Here is a 21,715-nt window from a genome sequence, read left to right as displayed (position 1 = left end):
TAGCCATTTATCTAAATTTGTTTAATTAGGAAACTTAATGAAAGGTTTGTTTTCCCAGGAATAATTGGACAAATGGTATAAAAATATATATAAATAACTTGGGTTTCCAGATATTAAAATTGATCACTCATCAGCTTTTGGGATTGAGGCAGTGTGCTTAGTGAAGCCAAATTGGTTTCATGACTCGACCCTGACATTTATAAGCTGTGTAACTTAGAAGTTACCCAACAACTCTGTACCTCAGTTTCTTCACTTATAAAATGGGGATAATAGTCATAGTACTGACCTCATATGGTTTGTTGAAAACATTACATGTGTTAAAACATGTAAATCACGTAGGAAATGGTTAAGTGCTCATAATGTCAGTTATTATTAGAGTTTAAATTAAAAGAGTTGAAAAATAAGATTTGCTCAAAAAAAAATGAACGCTGGTTTATCAGCTGAAGTATAGTAGTCACATTAAAGCTCTCTTTAAACTTCTGCCATAGTTTGCCATTTAGCGGGTACTGTAAGGAAGAATAAGTGACACATGTTCATCATACTGGGGGTTAAACACATGTTCATCATACTCATCTGGTAGTACTGCTTGTCCAAAATACTAGCAAAAATAATTATAGCATTAATTCATTTAGTGCTTTACAGTATACTGAGTGCTTTAACATGGTTTATTTCCAGGAAGTTGGGAATAGGCCAGTATATTTGTTAAAAAAACTAAAACTCAGGATTTTTTTACTTTTCTTTTCATATAAATTAATAACTTGCTTGCCTGGTTTCCAAGTCTAGCAGAAGAAGAAAAATAGGAGTGAGAATGTTATTACAGACATAGACTTCAGTGACAAAAAAAGAAGAGAAAGCACAACTCTAAGAAACTAACACACAAGCTCATGAAACACAGCAGTTGAGAGCCATATATTAATAGGGTCAGTTAGCCCTAAACTCTGTGGTAGATCTTTAAAGCAGCATTCTATTTATATCATGGAATAACAATCTGAGTTTATTAAAAGATTATATTTATATGCTTTATATTTATAAAATAACATGTTAGAAGAGGTCAAGAAATTCCTCAACTACCTGTAGAACTCAGATATTCAAAGCAGTTTACTCTTCAGGAGTTCTGGATAGCCAAGATAATATGTAACCAAGAGGAAATATGCCAAGGAGTTAATTTCTTCATCAAATTTAAAATATTACTTTTTTTTTTTTTTTTAGTGAGCTCATTGCAAGCTATGCATATTACAAAAGTGCTCAACGTAGAAGAGAAAGTTTTTTCAATGTATGTGTCAACTGTTCCAAGGATTGTAATACAGATAGATTGAAACCACAGGCACCCTGTCTCTTCTGCACAGGGAGAGGAGATGAAATCAGTTGACTCAGAAATGGAAATAGAGAGTCAGCCTCAGCACTTACTTTTCAAGAGAATGATAAGAATGGAACCATAAGGCTCTTGTCTTTAAGATACTCAAAGGCTTCATTAAAAATGTTGCATTTTGTTCTGATGATTGTCACTGGAACCCTATTTCTTAATCAAGTTTGAGGGAATTGGTTATCAGTGAAGGAATAAACATTGCTAGCAAAAAAATTTTAAAATATAGGAATAATAGAAAGCAGCAATAGGACGGGAGCGATAAAACTCATCAACTTTAAGCACAATTTTAGATGTTTTCTATACATTTTCTTATCAATTGTGGAGGTTTCCCTGAATTTTTCATCAGAAAATAATGCTGTAATTTAGTAAGTTCTTTAATAATTGCGACTTTTTTTCTGTCTATGTATTCATAATTCTCTTAGTTACATTAAAAAAACTACACATATCTATTTAAACGAGTTTTGGCTTGTTTTACTTCTGAGTTCTTTTAAATTTGTGTTCAGTAAAATGTTCAGAGATCTTATGTTTTCCAAATAATCTATATCCGTCCTTTATTAATGACTTTATTCTGTGTTAAATTACTTCTCAACTATTTTTTTATTATGAAAGATTTTAAACACTTTTTTAAAAATTCCAAATCCCAAAGCCTATAAAAACAGGACAATTGGAGCAAACAAAGAAAGGAAAGATCACAAGAGGAAAAATCTTTTGGGAAGTGGGATTATGCATTTTCTCACGTAGTATCAGCTATTTAGATGTGCATTATATTACTATATTAAGTAGTCTTACATACCTCACTTAAAAAAAAAAGAACAACGAAACAATAGTACTACTTTATTTGGAGCAGTATGATTAAATCTCAGACATTGAAGAGTATAAACCAGAGTTTTAACCCTAAATTTCTCCAACAGGGCCATGTGATGCTCTCACACATGGCAGACAGGTTCTTAGAGAGCCCTACTCTGCCATTAAAACCATGACGAGATGGGCTGAAGGCAAGACTAACTGGGACCATGCTCAGCTGTGTAGAATTTATCTTCATAATAACCTCCTTGCTATGAGATCATATTGAGATCCTAACGAGGCAGATTCCCATATAATTGAGTAGCTTAGGAAGTTTCCTCAACCTTTTGATCCTGTTCCTGACTTGATTTGGTGCATAGATTATGTATAGCCCCAATTACTGAAAAACAAAATCCTTTTAATGATGAAGCAAAATGGATGAAAGGAGAATAAAAATGTTCATAGTACTAATCATAAATAACAGCAACTGTAGTTACCATTTATTGAGCTTGGTGCTGGACTAAACATTTCCTCTGGGAGTTAGATATTACTATCTTTCTTTAACATACCAGGGCCCGCCAAACTTACTCAAGACCATACGGTTTCAAGTGGCAGAATCATGATTTAATCCCACTTTTTTCTCTTACCACATAGCCATAACCTTTAACTGCTGTGCTTGCATTACTCTGTATAGTAGCTGTGTCTAGATGGATCTTACCTGGGTTGTACTATTATCTTTGATTTAAGTAATATTCGTTGTCATTTTTATTATTGTATTAAAATTTTACTACAAGTTGACCTATTTTGAAGGCCATACAAACTGCTGCTCTCTTGGGCAGTGTTCAAAAGCAAAGAATGAATTCCTGGGAAGAATATTTGCATTGCTGTACAAGTAAGGGAAGCAAAGTTTCCAAAGCACACATAGCTGCAGCCCAGTCCTGACTTCACAAGCGAGGTGTCCATATAGCGGGTGACTTTCGAATAAACTTCATGTGTGGAGGCCACACCCCATGATGCAGTAGATCAGAGTGACCTTAACATCTATTTGACAGTCGAGTCCTAGGTGCTGTCAGGAAGATAACGGAAAGCAGCACCCAGCAGGATCCATTAGGGCTAGGAGTATTCGTAATCTCACTTTATTTCATGTGATCTAAAGTTCTTTCTAGACAATGTATTTTTTTTCAGTGAGAAAACTACAGTCATTTGTACTGTTACCAGAAAAAAAATTTGGTTTTTCAGGAGTTTTTATCAGATGATTCCCTTTAGACTAGCAATGTCATCCCAGTGGGCTTGGTTATAATAAAGAAGCTTTTTAAATGTTTTCAGCAAGAATGAATTGGAATAAAGTTTTAATAGGTCTTGAGGTTTGCTTTTACTTTATTATTTTTCGTATAATAAGATTCGCTGAAGTTTTTTTTCTTTTGTCAATAAAATGCTATATATCTTGCTATTCTCGCTCTCACTGTCTGTATATTTCAAATATATATTTTTAAAATATATTTTAAATATTAAATATTTAAATATTTTAAATATATGTATATTTCAAAAAGTACAGAATTTTGTTTAGGTTTCTCAGATTCACAATGGAGGGAATATTTAGTTTTAATATTTAGCTCTCAAAGTAAAATACTCAAGGATTCTTCTGTATTTTCGTGTTGCAACAAGGTAAAATTGCTCGTTGAGAATTTGGCACATGTAAATAAAGGTAAATAGAATAGTGGGGGAGGGTGCCATTAATAACATTTACATTAACTTCCTTTTAAGAAGAAATTACTTAAAATCCAGGTATTCTGAAAGACAGCCTGGCATTTGTGGACCACCTTTGAGACTCAGTTCACGCATCTAATCTAGTGCCCACATTAGGTGATGAAGTTTACAATCGGGGCCGTTTCATTCTGAGATTTTTCAGTTCTGATGGTAAAGAAGGAAAAAGCTTTTTATCCTCCTCCTGTCATTCCTTCTCTGGGTAGTGGGATTCAAGACAACATGCAAAAGAAATAAGCAAAGTAGCCTAGGAAACCTTTCTTTTCCATGTTCTTGGCTCTTGCTTCTTGATTTTAATTTATAATGTCAGTCATTATTTGTTTCACTTAGTATTTTATTTTGGAATAACTATTGTATTAATGGTATAATTTCAAGTTGTTTCGGTTTGGCTAACATTAGAGATTTTGGAAAACAGTATTATATAGTGTAGACATTTAGAAATATTATACCACAGCAGTTCGTTGGAAGCTTTTAGTGTACTGAATAGCAGTTTAAAAATAAGATGTGAGATTGTATAGGAAGAATTAATGCCCATTGTGAATCCCTAAGGGAGAAGGGGAAGAAAAAAAATCACATGCCCTTTCCCACCCTTATTTTAGCATGAAACACTTAGTGCATACAGGACTAGTGTTCCAGAAACACACCTTGGAAGAAGCTTTAGTTGAATGTTAGCTGTTTTCAGATAAATAATTATGCTTCTAAACATGCTTCTGCAGTAGAACTTGAAAAAAATAGCATGATCTTCACATTTTAACAAATCAAACATTTTTGTATTTAATCTACTTTTTTAATTCCAGGGTAATCTTTTTAAAGCAAAGCTATTTAAACCGATAGCAACTAAATTAATGTTTTTTTAAAAATTCAGTTTCAGTACTTATTTATATGAGAGAAGACCTAGTAATTTATTCGGATTATTTTTTTATCATTATATCATCCAGTATTTTTACATATGCAGTTTTTAATATAGTATCAGATCTCAGATGACCAAGGGACTAGTTCTGGACACAGTTCAGGTTGCAGGGAAGCCTCTGTACTGAGGGTGCACGGGTACGAATTTTATAATAGAAGAGTCTTCTGGATTCAGACTAAAATAGGAATACAAGCCACTGGTTTTTAGTTTAGGTGATGTGCCTTCCATTACTTTATGAACTGATATAATCATTTAACTTTATTGCTTAATTCCTCATAAAAAGGAAGAACTGTTAAACTACTGCTAAAATAGCAAGACTGTTGAATAAATATGACTTAATAACAATATCTGGAAGAATAATTTGAACTTTTATTTCACTTGTTGAATATTAGACTTTTGAGTTCCAGAATTCAATGGGATATTTAACCAGAGTAAAAGCCAGAATTTCAGGGGTGGAAGGAAGGAGGTACATTGTAGTAAGTCCTAACTTGAAAAAAACATATTCAATATTATAACTTTATACTTAAAAAGATATACAAAAATCTGCTTTTATAATACTTACTATATGTCCATTTCACTCAGAACTCTGTACTTAGTATACCTAGCACAGGGCCTGATACACAGTAAGTATTCAGCAAGTGTTTATTTTCTGATATTAATGAATGCATGATCAAACAAAGGAAGAAAGAATATCTTGACAAAATTTTCTTCACTTATTGATGTGTTCTAAGGGTAGACTATTTTCTACTTATTGGAAGTTATCGAGGAGAGAATGTGAGATTTTTGTATGTCAAAATGGGTAACTTGAAAAAAGACTGCAAAGTATTAGTCTAATAGGTATAAGTCTGATAGGAAGAATATGGAATTGGGTATCTTGATTTCTCACCCTTGCCCTATTGCTGTTAATTAGTTGGATACTGTTATCCAAATTAGTTTTATCTTTAGTTTTTTTTCTTTCTTTCATTTGATTAATGGGAGAGTGATACATTATCTACCTTTTTACCTATGTAGTAATGAGAGTCAAAAAAGAATTGAGAATGTTTAAAGTCTTATAAAGTATAAAGCCCTGCCTTTTTAATTTATTTTTTACAGACTGCCGAAATTGTATCTTTGTGAATTCTGTCTAAAATATATGAAAAGTAGAACTATTCTACAGCAGCACATGAAGAAATGTGGTTGGTTCCATCCTCCTGCCAATGAGATTTACAGAAAGAATAACATATCTGTCTTTGAGGTAAAGTAGATGTTTAGTAGTTATCGTCATATACATTTCAAATATAGTGCCACCTAACTGTATCTAATTGTGCAACTTGCTTTTTTTTTTTCTTTTGGAAATGTTATTTTACTGTTCTGCTATATGAGTTCTGCTATATGAGAAGCAGAATTAGGCCAATACAAATGGTACCAAGTTCATAAGCTTGATCTCAGAATAAATTATTCTGTATTTCATTAAATCAAAGATATTAATTATACCTTATTATTTTATGTACCACTAAGAAGGAAAAAGTACTGCTAATAATGATTTAAGGACTCCATTTGATTGTAAATGCCAACTGATTTTACATATGTTTAGAGGTGATTAAAGTGTGTCTTAGAATCTATGAACTATGGAGTTTAAATGAAAAGATTTCTATTGCTCTATTTAAAGGAATATTTTGAAGAGGTATATTTAACTGTAGTAAATCTTCATGTATTTTCCTGACTTCATCGTGATATGACTTATGCTATGTGTGTGATTCTTTTATGTTATTAGTAGTGGTTTTCAATTTCTTGATCTTCAGTTCTGTGGTTTGATTGCTAAGTATTAATTAAGTACCTGCCATGTGTTCAGTTGTGTTAATTACTAGAATTTACATTACTAGAATGATGATAGAATTTCACATTGTCTGGATCTACTCAGTCTTTCCCTTTCTTGATCTTCCCTAAGTATTTTAGTTGTGGAATAGAGGAGCTCTTCACCTTGGGGGGAGAGGAAAGGATGTGGGATACAGTACTGTTTCAGAATACCCAAGAGCAAAATGCTTCTCACTTAAGCACGTATTGGTGTGTGTTTCAAAAGAAGTAGTAGTAAATTACATAAATTGTTGAAGATGTTTCGGTCTTGAAATGTCAATGTCTTGAGGTCTAATGTGGGCATCCATTGGCATAAAAGAGCGAGCTCCAGCAACTCCAAGAACACAGGTGTGTCAGGAGCAACCAGCCTACTGCTCCTAACCTTGGGCAACCCGAGTCCAAGAAACATCTCATTTGCCAGGTTGTTACCTAGGGAACCTGCCTGGTGCTCCTGACAATAGCTAATACTCTCTCAGGTAGCTTTATTCGGAGGTAAACCATGGCAGTTAGACGACATTGCTTCTGGCTGCTGGCACAGATTAGATTATAGTTATACCTTGTTTTATTTACAAGTGTATTTTAGAAGCAGTATTTAGATCTTTTGTTATATTAAATACTTTCAAAAATGAATCAGATTAGCTTGCCATCTGAAAGATTCCTGCATTCAATCTTACTATAAAAACAAAAAGTGCTATTTTTTGAAGTGGCCATCACCTCCTTGACTAGTTTTTCATGCTTTGTTGAACACAGTATTTTATATATTTTGTTTTCTTAAACAAAACAGAATCGCACCAGGTACTGCGATTCTGCCATTTCAAAGGATAACTTCCAGGTTCCAATGTGTTCTGATCACTGGACTGTGGACACTCAGAGGTGCTTGTAACTGATGTGTTTTATTCTGAAATAAGAGAAACTACTGACTATTTTGTTCTGTTATTTTCCTCTAGGTTGATGGGAATGTGAGTACCATTTATTGTCAGAACCTGTGTCTCTTGGCAAAGTTGTTTCTTGACCACAAAACACTCTATTATGATGTGGAGCCATTTCTTTTTTATGTACTAACACAGAATGACGTCAAGGGCTGCCACCTTGTTGGCTACTTTTCTAAAGTAAGTATAGCAGCTACAAGTTGGTTTGAATTCATATGTAAATCTGAAACAATTTTTGCTGGTTCTCACTAGGAGACACTACTGGGTACAGTACCTTTTGAGTGCCATCTAGCTTTTTTTCTTTTTTTTCTTTTTTTTGTGAATCAGAGAATATTGGGGGACTGTGTTTTTCTAGGACCTATCAGCTCCAAGTCCAGTCGCCGTTTTCAATCTTTAGTTGCAGGGGGCGCAGCCCACCATCCCATAGTGGGAATTGAACCTGCCACCTTGTTGTTGAGAGCTCATGCTCTAACCAACTGAGCCATCCGGCTGCCCCACCGGAAGCTCAGCAGTGGCTCCTTATCTTCAATCTAGTTGTGGAGGGTCTGGCAGCTCACTGGCCCATGTTGGAATCGAACCGGTAACCCTGTTGTTCAGGGCTCACACTCTAATCAGCTGAGCCATCCGGCTGCCCTGCCATCTAGCTTTTTTAGAAAGGAAAGTAGAAGGAACATTCAGAAACATATCAAGTGCTAGAAGATGCTTAGTAACGTGCAACAGACTATATATACTCTCCTAGGAACATGAACTGCTGGTTATCCTCAAGAGGAAAAGTTTTTAAATGACTTCTGTTCCCCTGGTGGTAATAGATAGAACTTGTGAAATAAACACAGTCGTTACCTCTCTTGAGTTCTTTCTCAATTTAAATCTTCTCTTCCTAATTTGAATTTTAGGCATAAAAATTAGAATAAGAAGCCATTTTTATTAAAGGATATTTTTCTCCTTTAATCTTACATTCTCTTGGGGAGAAAAAAAAGTTGTCTTTCGTCATCAAACAACATAAAAGGTGTCCTTTCATTTGCGCAAGCTCATGATAAAGTCTAAGTGCATAAAATAGATAAGTGGAAAGTTTTATAAGCATTAGCTTTATAAGCATTCTGTTACTAGGCTATTTCAGTAGTTAAGTATAATTTAAAATATATTGCGTTGTTTACAAAAATGTATTTGTACCCAACACTTTGGGACTAGTTTTTATAAAGTTAGATACAGTTTATAGGGAGGTGGGGCTGCCTATGTAGGACCAAAGAAGGAAATAACAGAAACTTTGAAATAGTTGATGATGAATCTTCCCACATCTGGAGTGCTACATTGACTCATCATTTGTAGCTTCACAAATTGGGACTCCGATTCCTCTGCTCATCTTAGGCATTGACATACTGTTTTTGAGTTGCAGATGGTGTTGGATGGCATCTTTTATAATTTTACTCTCCTGGGATAGTTGCTTTGTGGGTAATGACAATGACTTAACATTGTCCTGTCTCCCAGTGGGGCTTTTTTTTTTCTTGATGTACATTGTCAGTCCCAAAGGACCAGGGCTGTGGTTTTGACTGTTAGTCTTTGTTTCTTAATAATTAGCATTACTGTTCAGTCTTACCAGCCTGTTGTTTTAAAACTTGGCTTCTATTTTCTCCACCAGGAAAAGCACTGCCAACAGAAATACAACGTTTCCTGTATAATGATTCTTCCCCAATACCAGCGCAAGGGCTATGGCAGGTTTCTCATCGATTTCAGTAAGGATTATAACATAATTTTTCATCTCTTACTATGGACTATATATTAATAGTATTTTAAAGATTTGAAGATTATTTATTGGTTGTCGTACTGCTGTATGAAACTTTAAAGTCGATTTTTTTTTCTTTTGGTTGGACAGTAAATATTTTTAAATAGCCAATATTGAATACCAACTTCTATGTGATCTATAGCAAATACCTTTAAATTGCAACTGTCAGTTTACAGTGGAACTTAGTTTTATGTAGTAATTCCAACTCACAGTAAAACTAAAAACATTGTATAACTACTTAAAACAGTACTAATCAGTACAGCACCTGCCCTATTTTTGTTACCCACAATGTGTACGTCGTTTTTTAGTTGTAGGCTCTACCTAGTGGTTAAAAATATGCAGTGCTCCTTTAAAAATCTTAAAAAGTAAACTAAACAGTAAATAATTTAATCTGAGTTAAATATTGAAAGCTAATGGTTCTAAAAAGGTTATTGTGGAACTTGCATTTTGTTTTACACATTGATAATCCTGCTTAGAAAGTAAATGTATGTTTGCAATAAATTTTATATTGATTATAAAATAGTGATATTTGAGGGAGTATTTTCTCAGATATTGCTAAAAATAATAATACTATTTAAAATAATATATTCAGAAACAGTGGTTTAAACCAAGGATTTTGATACAGGCAATCCTTCTAAATATCAGGTAATTATATTGCTAGTATTAACAAGTTAATTCTCACATAGACCAGTGAATATTATTCTACTTGGCCTTAGACAATATTTCTAACCTTGGAAATATGTTCCATCAGTGAATATATACATTAGTCTTTTTGGATTACTAGAAGAGGGTAGAACTCGGATTATTTCCTTTAATATCAATATATTGTTTTGAAATAGTACTCATAACTGGACATGTTATGCCATTAAGTGACATAGTTAAAGGAAAATATTGTATTATGCTGATTAGTCATTTTTTTTGAGATATACAAAGATCAGTTTGTATAGTTACAGTATATTTTTTTCATTTACTTTTCCTAATGTTTATTTTCCCATATTATCATTCTTGGATTTCTTTTGTTTTCTTTAATGACTAAAAACATTTCTTCTGCCATCTCCATTTTCAATACTTTCCCTTAGAATTTATGCCTTTCTTTTCCTGTTCTTGAGAGTCATGCACTAGATAAGAAGACAAAGTAATACCATCATACACTCTCAGTGACACCCACGTGCTTACCAAGAATTAGGGTGATAGGGAAATATAAGGAGAGCTTTGGTTGAAGAGAGAAATTGTCGCCAAATTCGCTCACAGAAGAACCACAATCTTTTTTTTTTTAATTCAAAGAACAACCACAATCTTAATAGATAAGATTACATAAACACTAAGGCATTCTTTTGTGTTATTCAATTTAGGTATAACTGTTGCCATCTAGTGGTCCAAGTAAAGCATGCAAGGGTGGTTTTCTACCATAGTATAATAAAAATAAAAAGCATTATTGCCTTAATCTTAATGCAGCCTCTTAATAGGAAGTCCTGATTTTTAACAGTTTGAATATTTTAACAATATAATTTATATCAACTATAGACAAGGTAATACTAACCTTATGTTCCATGTATACAAATTATGTAATCTTCCTGCAAATTTGTTTTCAATTAATTTTGCAATTTTGTTTTCTTTCTTGAAGAAATTTACCTTTGAAATAATTATTGCCTACAATACTTAGATTGGTTGTGGAAGAGAGGATTATGGTTTTGGTGAATTAGCCTATTTTCAGCTCTCTGACGTATTTGTGTTTTGGGGGTTTCTTTAGGTTATTTGTTATCAAAGCGCGAAGGCCAAGCAGGGTCTCCAGAGAAACCATTATCCGATCTAGGCCGTCTTTCCTACATGGCTTATTGGAAAAGTGTAATATTGGAGTGCCTTTATCACCAAAATGACAAGCAAATCAGCATTAAAAAGTTAAGTAAGTTGACTGGAATCTGCCCTCAAGACATTACTTCCACACTCCACCACCTAAGAATGCTGGACTTCCGTAGTGACCAGTGAGTATCACATCCCTTTGTATACCTTCGAAGGATGGTGGAAGTTTTTGGGTCAGGCAACCAAATTATTGATGGAAGACCATAAATAAACTAATGTAAATGGAACACTTGGTGATCCTTAGACATCATTTTCCTTTCTATGATATTTGGTACTGTTGACCGTATATATTTTTTTAACTGTTTTTCTTTTTTTTGTGGTCTTCCTCCTAACTTTGAACCGAAGCTACTGAGTCTTATTTGCTAGTATTGGAAGCTTGTTCAACCTTAGAAACAATGTCAAGTAAAATATACCCATGCTTTATTTCCATATACATGGTGCAAAATGAAATATAGGTCAAAAGGAAGAGCTCATCCTTATCTTGAGTGGTTGGGAAAAGGTCACAAAGAAAAGAGGCCTTTGAGCTAGAAGTATGGAAAGTCGGAGATAGAGTGCAGGAAAGTAGCAGAAATTCCAGAGGTGGAAAGTATGAGACAATAAATGGTTAAAATAACTTCATCCGCTGCTATAGTAGAGTATTTATCTAACTTCGTATTTCGTAGCTATTTCATGTGATGGTATGTTTCTGTATTTCATCCTCCCAGGCTTGCTAATTTTGAAGCATTTATCATCATCTCCATGGTTTTCTGGGGCTTATAGCTTCATATTCATTGTTAGGTGTTCCTTGTACATCGTTGATTGCTATAAACTTTTCTCTGGTTCCAGATTTGTGATTATCCGCCGGGAAAAACTTATTCAGGATCACATGGCAAAGCTTCAGCTGAATTTGCGACCTGTAGATGTAGATCCAGAATGTTTGCGCTGGACTCCTGTCATAGTCTCCAATTCTGTTGTCTCAGAGGAGGAAGAGGAAGAGGCTGAGGAAGGAGAAAATGAAGAGCCGCAATGCCAGGAAAGGGACTTAGAGACAAGTGTAAGGACATGAGTGTTTCTGAAATATATCATGACATCTTAAACCAATACAGAAAATTCACATTAAAATTTCAGAGTTTATTTTAATAGTAGCCATTTCAGAACACTGGGTTTTTGTTTACTTATTTGTACATTTTTAAGCCTTGGATCACTAGCAGACCTTCAAATTTGTTATAATGTATTACTTGTGACTAAATATTTCTTACCAGCGTACCAGTAAGCAGCTAAACTTGAAGCTGTGTAGTAACTGAGGAATCTGAATTGAATCTAAATCAGACCATTGTTAAAAATGAAATGAAGATACATTTTTTCTTAAATCATTAAGGAATAATGTAAACGTGTATGTTTTCTAAGAGAGTGCTAAATAGTTCAGTAGATATACAAATGTCTTTAGCCATTAAAGGGTTCAAGCCATTAAAGGAGAGACTGTACTATATTATATAGTTTTCAGTATTTTTCTACATGTGGTACAGACCTTTTTTTTAAGCAGTATTTTTATCATTTAAGCATCTGTCCTCTGAAAAACATAGTTTCATGCCCCTGTTTAATTTTCAAAATGCAATTAAATATTCAGAATAAAAATAAATCAAAATGATTATAGAAATTTTCTTTCATTATTTTCAAATACCCCCTTTCTCTTGCACATGCTCCAGAGCCCATTTCCTCCTCTGTTTATCAATTTTTATTTCTGAGAAATTTAATAAACTATCTTCATTTAACATGTATAAGAACAAGAATATTCACTTTCTTTATTGAAGATGGTATTGCATAATGGCTAAGGGTACTAGCTCTTGGATCAGACTGCCTGGATTTATATCCCAGCTTCTTCATTTGCTATTGCATGACCCGGGGCAAGTTACTTAAACCTTTTGTGCTTCAGTTACCTCGTGTGTAAAATGGGCATGTAATTATAATACTTTATAAAATTGTCGTGAAGATTAAATGAATATCTATACAGCATTTAAAATAGTGTCTGACACATACGAAATAGTCATGTTAGCTGTTAAATAAAATTTTCTTTTTTAAAGCTCTGTTTTCTTAGTATTTAAAATGTTAGAATAGGTGATATAACCAAGTAAGACTGAAAAATTAACCAGCATGATTTTATTTTCTAAAATCAGGTGGGAAAGCCTGCATCTCGGGAAAACAAAGAACAAAATTCTTATTCTTCAATAGAAAGTGAAAAGAAACCAGAAGTTACGGCACCGGCCAGTTCTACACGTTTGAACAAACAAGTTCTTCCCCGTGATAGTCTTCCTGCAAATAATCAGCCATCTCGGAGAGGCCGCTGGGGGAGGAAGAACAGAAAAACCCAGGAACGTTTTGGTGATAAAGATTCTAAATTGCTCTTGGAAGAGACATCAACTCCTCAGGAACAATATGGAGAATGTGAGGAAAAATCAGAAACCTCCCAAGAACAATACACTGAAAGTGAGGAACAGTTGTCAGCCTGTCAGGAGCAGCCAAGCCAGGATGGGAAGCCAGATATTCCCAAAAGAAGACTGAGTGAGGGGGTTGACCTATGGCGAGGACAGCTAAAGAAAAGCCCCGAGGCTCTGAAGTGTAGGTTACCAGACAGCAATGATAGATTGCCCCGTCGCTATAGTGATGGTGACAGGGCTCTCCTCAGGGGCTTCAGTGAGAGCAGTGAGGAGGAAGAGGAGCCAGATAGTCCTCGATCCAACTCACCCCCAGTTCTTACAAAGCCCACACTGAAGCGAAAGGTAAAGCATTTCTTTGATGTAGTCTTTTCTTCTCCCAATTGCAGTGTCATTGTATATTTTTGTTCTGTCCTAGAGTTCTGAAAGAGTAAGTATGGAAATTATTACCATGCTATTTTTTCGACTTTAAGCCTCAGTATACTGTTCCTAGTGAACATTTGAAATGTGTATATGATATCTTTGGTTCATGGGAATTAACTTAGAAGTCATAAGCTTATTTAAGAGCTGACAGACTGTATTTCAGTGTGCTGGTTTGATGTTTAAATCATGACTTTTAGTGATTTTAAAAACATTTTAAAAGTGTGCACAGATGAGAATTGTTCATATTAGAAAAGGACAGGAAAGTATTACAGTTCCATGGAAAGTGATACTTAGAGTGAAACCATTCATCTTATTTTGAGCGGTACTGTTTGCCCTGCACTTGCTCTCTCCTCTTCACTCCTCCAGTGGTTTGACTTAGCCTTGTTTTAAAAATATTTCCTAAATTATATTTCATCATTGTTCAAAGTTTGAGTGATAGCCAGTTTGTTAATAAATGCTGTGTGATGATGATAGTGAATTCTGTGAAACTGTGTATCGGAACTATCCCAGGCTATGGAATGAACTTGCAGCATTGCTTCAAGCTAGCCAGACTGAAGTATCTTAGCTTTCTGGATGAGCCACCTTGTAGTAACGGGGTGACAACTTTCACCCAAAGCAATGAAATCGTTCCTTTCCTTGGCAGACCCTTAAAAAAAAGATAGGGCTATTTATAAAAAAAAAATATAAGCTCTTAATTTTAGAACAGTTTTAAATTTATAGAATTATTACAAAGAAAGTACAGAGAGTTCCTGTATTCCCTACATCCAGTTTCCCTTTTTATTAACCTCTTAGGTTAGTATGGTACATTTGCCACAAATAGTGAACCAATATATTGATACATTATTAACTAGAGTCCATATTTTATTCAGATTTCCTTAGTTCTCCCTAATGTCCTTTTTCTGTTCCAGGATCCCATCCATCATACCACATTATATTTAGTAGTCATGTCTCCTTGGACTCCTCTTGGTTGTAATATAATAGTTTCTTAGACTCCTTGTTTTCGATTACTTTAAAAGTTTTGAGAATGTCCCTTGTGATATTAGATGGGGTAATGTTTTTTGAGAAGAAGACCACAGAGGTAAAGTGCCATCTTCATCACATCATGTAAAGGGTATCTATCAGCATATATCTATATACCAAATACAAGAGTATTTAGTATTAATATGACTTTTCACTATTGATATTAACCCCCATCACTTTGCTTGAGGTTGTGTTTCTCAGGTTATTCCACTGTAAAGTTACTCCTTTCCATACTATACTCTTTGGAAGGATATCACTGTCCACAGCCCACACTTAACATATGAAGAGTTATACTCTCCTCCTTAAATGCAGAATATTTATGTTTATTTAGAATTCTCTTTGGGACATTTATCCATTCTCCCCCATCTATTTATTTATTCAAGCATTTATGTCGGTATGGACTCATAGATATTTACTTTATGCTTTGGTTATAATCTAATACTAGTCCTTTATTTAATTTGTTGTTCAAATCCTTCCAGCTTTGGCCATCAGGAGCCCTTTCAGTTTTGCTCCTGTCCCTTTAGCATACATGCCCTCATTATTGTGATTTTTTGTTTGTTTGTTTGTTTTGAGCACTTCTTTACTTTCTGGTACTACAAGATGTTCCAGGTTCATCTTGCATATTTCATACCCAATCCTAGAATCAGTTAATTTCTCCAAAGAGCAGAGCCATGTTTAGCCTAGTTTGAAAGTTGTATTTTCAACTAAAAGGACTAGCAGAGTTGAAGTAGAGGAACATTGAACTCTTGGCTAACTCTGTTATTCATTAGAGACAATGAAGACTGTATCTTTGCCATCCTATGCTTAGATTGCCTAGTTATAAAATAAAATTATGCTCTATTCTTGTGTAAAAAAGGAATATTACGATAGGCAGTGAGATCATGTACAAAGTACCTGTAAGTTCTTGAAGAAATTCACTTGGCTTGGAGTCAGAGACTATATTTTACAACCATTTCTATACTGACTGAATGTGTGACCTTAAGCAAGTCCTATAACCTTTCTGACCTCTATAGAATGAGGGGATCGGATTAGATCATTTCTGGTACGTCATCTTTGTTTTGTGCTATCTGTTGTGTAATTTAGAGTATTAGATCAACCCTAGTACACAATTGTGTCTAATGTGCCAAGTTCCAATAACAGATTTATTTTACTTTTGAAATGCTTCTCTAACATCAAGTACATACATGTCGGCTCCCTGTTTCTGCATTCCAATATAACTTTATGGATAGGTCATGAAAATGGTATACAGTTTTACTGGCAGTTATTAGACAGTGTTTTATTCCTTTTTTTCTCTTGAGGAAAGAGAAGTTAAAGGCCTAGCCTATGTGTCATTTCCGTATTGAAATAGTCAACTCCCTAAGATGTGTAATTTAACTGAACTGTTAATAAGGAAATTATAATATATGCTCTTTGGGCATACTGCCTATTCTTTTATAAAGTTGTATTCAGTTATCCAACATCTTTGATCTATGATACATTATGTATAGTATGTTACTATAGTATTTTGAAATAATATTTAAAATGTCTTTTGGCAAACAGCATCCTCGTTTGATATGTGCTAATTTTCTTAGGTTTAAACCTATTCACCATGTTGTTAATAAAAATGATAGTGTTCGTTACTGTAAATAAAATACTTTCTCTTTTATGTAGAAACCAATTCTTCACCGAAGAAGGAGAGTCCGAAAGCGCAAACACCACAATAGCAGCGTGGTCACAGAAACTATATCGGAGACTACAGAGGTATTAGATGAACCTTTTGAAGACTCTGACTCTGAAAGGCCAATGCCAAGATTAGAACCCACCTTTGAGATTGATGAAGAAGAAGAGGAAGAGGATGAAAATGAACTCTTCTCTAGAGGTTACTTCCATCGTTTGTCCTCACAGGATGTTCTCAGGTGTCGATCCTCTTCTAAGAGGAAGTCTAAAGATGAAGACGATGACGACGAAGAATCAGATGACGCTGATGGTATGTTTTACAGAACTTTTACTTACTGCAGTTTTATTGTCTTTAAAAAGGAAGCAATGATAGCTGAAACCCTTCAACAAAAATGCTGAAAAATGAACACAACCTACTAGGCAAGTAAAGGATGACTTGGTAATCCTTAAAAAGTTGTTATCAAGTGTATTCACCCTCATTTTCTCATTTGTCAAACTTCCCCTTCAACTTGGGACCTATTTTTGCCCCTCCAGAAAATATCTTGCTGTTAGGAAATTATTCTTTTTTGCCTGATCCTTTTTCATCCATTATCTGAATCTTTAATGGGTGGATTAGACTTAGCATCAGGAAGATATTTAAGTAATAACCCTTTACTAGAATATGCACTCTGTAGACTTAGTCTGTTTTGCTAAGTGTGCTGAGTGCTTAATACGGTCACTCAGTAAATATTGGTAAATGCACAAGTGCTAAGAATGTGGTTCTTAAATAAGATCAGGTTCATGTAAATTGGACTTGCTTCAAATCTGTTCAGGAATCCTTCCTAAATCCTATCTCTAATGTGTCTCACTCAATTAGTAGTAAATTTCTAATAAAAATGACTCAAAATAGGTTAAATTTTATGGCATAGCTGAACATTCAATGATTTACTTTTAAAATAGCCTTGTTATCATTTTCTCTTTAGAAATAAACAAACGGGGGCTCATATATGATCTGGGTCATGCACTCATCATTTGCATTCTAGCTTAAAGTTTTTGCCAGAGTGTCGTGCTGCCTGCATCTGCATGGGTCAAACTGAGTTTTTTCACTTTGCTGGGTGATTTTGAAGCAATCTAGTTGTCTACATATAAACTTGTAGCTTTTATGTATTAACTAGTTGAGTCTTTCATTCTCCTTTTAAAAACAAATTGACTCAATTTCATATCGTGGATAACTTGCATTTTCTCCATTCTCATGTTTTTATATAATAAATACTTTTAATATAGTGATTATAGTGATAATATGACTGAGTTTTTTGCTTTATGTGAATGATTTTCCAGAGTTTTACGATACATAACTAGGGAACTAAAAATTTATTTAGTAAATTTGGCATGTTAGTAAAATTTTAACTTGGATCATTGTAGACTGAAATAGTATCCTTCTAAGTTTCTGTTGAGCTGGACAGATTTTCTCTGTTACAGCCATTTCCTTAGTAACTTTCCAAAGCCATACAGTAGTGATGATAAACTTGAACTAGTTTCAACTAGTGGATGGTAACAGAATATTGACAAGCATTCTTTCATTATTCACCGTGTAACTTTAAAAGGTATCACTAGTTAAGTTTCTCCTTTAGATTCTTAACTTGAAAATGAAGATAAGAATTTGTGATGATTTATGAAATCATTTCTGTTGTACACGCTAGTCTCAGAAAAGGGCACTGGAAAATACAAGATTTTATAACCTATTCTTATTTTTTGTTATCACTCCTGTACAGATACTCCTATCCTAAAGCCAGTATCTCTCTTGAGAAAATGTGATGTGAAGGATTCTCCACTTGAGCCAGATACATCCACACCTATGAAAAAGAAAAAGGGATGGCCCAAAGGCAAGAGCCGCAAACCAATCCACTGGAAGAAAAGACCTGGTCGCAAACCGGGATTCAAGTTGAATCAGGAAATCATACCCATTTCTACGCCAGAATGCATTGTTGAGCCCATTGTCCCCATGCCCAAACCTGGACGTAAACCCAAAATTCAAGAGAATGAAGAAACTGTTGAATCAAAAGAAGACTTGCCTTTAACCGAAGACAGGAAGGAAGAGGAGGAGATGCACGTGGAAGCAGAAGAGGGAGAAGAAGGAGAAGAAGAAGATACAGCGAGCAGTGAGGTTAGAGCAGCTTCTCCAGTGGATAGCAGCAACAGTCCCGAGACAGAAATGAAAGAACCTGAGGTGGAGGAGGAAGAGGAGAAACCCCGGGTCTCAGAAGAGCAGAGGCAATCCGAGGAAGAGCAGCATGAGCTGGAAGAACAGGAGCAAGAGGAAGAGGACGAAGTGGCTGTGGAGACAAACCAGCACGAAGACCATGACGCAGATGATGAAGATGATGGTCACCTGGAATCTGTCAAGAAGCAAGAGCTAGAGGAGCAGCCCATTGGCGACGATGTCAAGGAGGAGCCTGGGGGGCCGGAGGCTTTTTTAGATACGAATATGCAGAACAGTAGGGAGAACATAAAGGACAAAGATGAAACAGAACCAGATTCTGAAGAGGAACAGTCTTCCCATGAAACATCCGTGGTGTCAGAGCATATGCCAGGGTCTGAGGATGACCATGAAGACGAGTCCAACTCTAAAGAAGAATTAATTGAGTTAAAAGGGGAAGAAGAGATTCCTCATAGTGAACTGGATCTGGAAACCGTGCAAGCCGTGCAGTCTTTGACTCAAGAAGAAAGCAACGAGCACGAGGGCGCCTACCAGGATTGTGAGGAGACACTGGCCGCCTGCCAGACACTGCAGAGCTACACGCAGGCTGACGACGACCCGCACGTGTCCATGGTTGAAGACTGCCATCCTTCGGAACACAATAGCCCGCTCTCTTCTGTTCAGTCTCATCCCAGCCAGTCAGTCCGTTCAGTCAACAGCCCCAACGTGCCTGCCCTGGAAAGTGGTTACACGCAGATCAGCCCCGAGCAAGGATCCCTGTCGGCGCCCTCTATGCAGAACATGGAGACCAGCCCCATGATGGATGTGCCTTCCGTATCAGACCACTCTCAGCAGGTGGTGGACAGCGGCTTCAGTGACCTGGGCAGCATAGAGAGCACCACAGAGAACTACGAGAACCCTAGCAGTTACGACTCCACAATGGGCGGCAGCATTTGTGGGAATAACTCTTCCCAGAGCAGCTGCTCCTACGGGGGGCTGTCCTCCTCCAGCAGCCTCACCCAGAACAGTTGTGTGGTCACTCAGCAGATGGCAAACATGGGCAGCAGCTGCAGCATGATGGCGCAGAACAGTGTCCAGCCTGCTGCCAACTGCAGCATCAAGTCCCCTCAGAGCTGCGTGGTGGAGAGGCCTCCCAGCAATCAGCAGCCGCCGCCGCCCGCGCAGCAGCCGCCCCCGCCGCCGCAGCCAGCCCCGCAGCAGCCGCCGCCACCGCAGCCTGCACCCCCGCAGCCGCCGCAGCCGCAGCCGCCGCCGCCGCCACAGTCCCAGCAGCCGCAGCCGCCACCCCCACCCCAGCAGCAGCCGCCCCTGTCCCAGTGCAGTATGAATAACAGTTTCACTCCAGCGCCCATGATCATGGAGATCCCTGAATCTGGAAGCGCTGGGAACATCAGTATCTACGAGCGGATCCCAGGGGATTTCGGCGCCGGCAGCTACTCCCAGCCGTCAGCCACCTTCAGTCTGGCCAAGCTGCAGCAGCTGACCAACACCATTATGGACCCTCATGCCATGCCTTATAGCCATTCTCCTGCTGTGACTTCCTATGCAACCAGTGTTTCTTTGTCGAATACAGGACTGGCTCAGCTAGCTCCATCTCATCCATTAGCTGGGACCCCTCAAGCACAAGCCACCATGACACCGCCCCCAAACTTGGCGTCCACCACCATGAACCTCACGTCACCTCTGCTGCAGTGCAACATGTCTGCTACCAACATTGGCATTCCTCACACTCAGAGGTTGCAAGGGCAAATGCCAGTCAAGGGGCATATTTCCATCCGCTCCAAATCCGCACCACTGCCCTCTGCAGCTGCTCACCAGCAGCAGCTGTATGGCCGCAGCCCACCAGCGGTTGCCATGCAAGCTGGCCCTCGTGCATTGGCTGTTCAGCGCGGCATGAACATGGGGGTTAATTTAATGCCAACCCCTGCCTATAATGTCAATTCCATGAATATGAACACCTTGAATGCCATGAACAGCTATCGAATGACACAGCCTATGATGAACAGCAGTTACCATAGTAACCCTGCCTACATGAACCAGACAGCACAGTATCCTATGCAGATGCAGATGGGGATGATGGGGAGCCAGGCCTATACCCAGCAGCCTATGCAGCCAAACCCTCATGGAAACATGATGTACACTGGCCCCTCCCATCATAGCTACATGAATGCTGCTGGTGTGCCCAAGCAGTCACTCAACGGACCTTACATGAGAAGATGAGCAAGCGGAACTTTCACTTAAAAAACTTAAATATATATAAATAAAGGAACCTTTTATACTGACAAACCAGAGAAAAATGGACCTTTTTTCCAGTTAAAATATTGCTGTAGATTTAGAGGAATTTTTCTTTGGTTTATTTTACTTTTTAGAAAACCTGGTCTTCTCTTTTTTGGGGGTTCATTTTGTTCTGGGTTTTGGTTTTCTTCACAATCTTGAACATTTTACAATAGAACTCATCTAAAAATGGATTTGGGGATAGGGGAAACATGCACAAAAAATCTTTTCATAATTAAAAAGAGCCTTACTTTCTTTACGCACCACATGGACAGAATTTGTGTAAAGGTGAAATATCTTTGTTTTATTTTAAAATGTATGTTTCCCCTCACTGTTTGCAGCTCCCAATGTTGTCATTTTTAAATGTTATATATACATCTCGAGGGTTAGCCAGGCCCTGTCCTCCAAACCCAACCTTTCATTTCCTACTTCATTCCAGCAGGAGGCACTTACGGGAGACTCGGATGGGGACGTGGAGAACAACCCAAGCTCCTTAAACTTATTATTAT

The 21,715-nt window shown here is 36.7% G+C and overlaps 1 protein-coding gene across 4 annotated transcripts in view; it reads left to right on the top strand.

The window, feature by feature from the left end:
* KAT6A (lysine acetyltransferase 6A) overlaps positions 1–21,464 on the top strand; it is a 93,750-nt gene extending 72,286 nt beyond the window's left edge. For all 4 annotated transcript variants that reach the window (XM_081046344.1, XM_081046346.1, XM_081046347.1 and 1 more), the window contains 8 exons: positions 5,916–6,057; positions 7,604–7,765; positions 9,222–9,315; positions 11,116–11,347; positions 12,051–12,258; positions 13,379–13,981; positions 16,730–17,045; positions 18,487–21,464. In XM_081046344.1, coding sequence (XP_080902470.1) covers positions 5,916–6,057; positions 7,604–7,765; positions 9,222–9,315; positions 11,116–11,347; positions 12,051–12,258; positions 13,379–13,981; positions 16,730–17,045; positions 18,487–21,152 — 4,423 coding nt within the window. In that variant the 3' untranslated portion in view covers positions 21,153–21,464. The remainder of the gene's footprint in view (positions 1–5,915; positions 6,058–7,603; positions 7,766–9,221; positions 9,316–11,115; positions 11,348–12,050; positions 12,259–13,378; positions 13,982–16,729; positions 17,046–18,486) is intronic.
* Positions 21,465–21,715: the final 251 nt, after the last annotated feature.

Source organism: Rhinolophus hipposideros, assembly GCF_964194185.1.
Source record: "Rhinolophus hipposideros genome assembly, chromosome: 4".
NCBI classification, from domain to species: domain Eukaryota; kingdom Metazoa; phylum Chordata; class Mammalia; order Chiroptera; family Rhinolophidae; genus Rhinolophus; species Rhinolophus hipposideros.
Note: the sequence above shows the minus strand (reverse complement) of the source record. Positions and strands in the feature narration are given on the sequence as shown.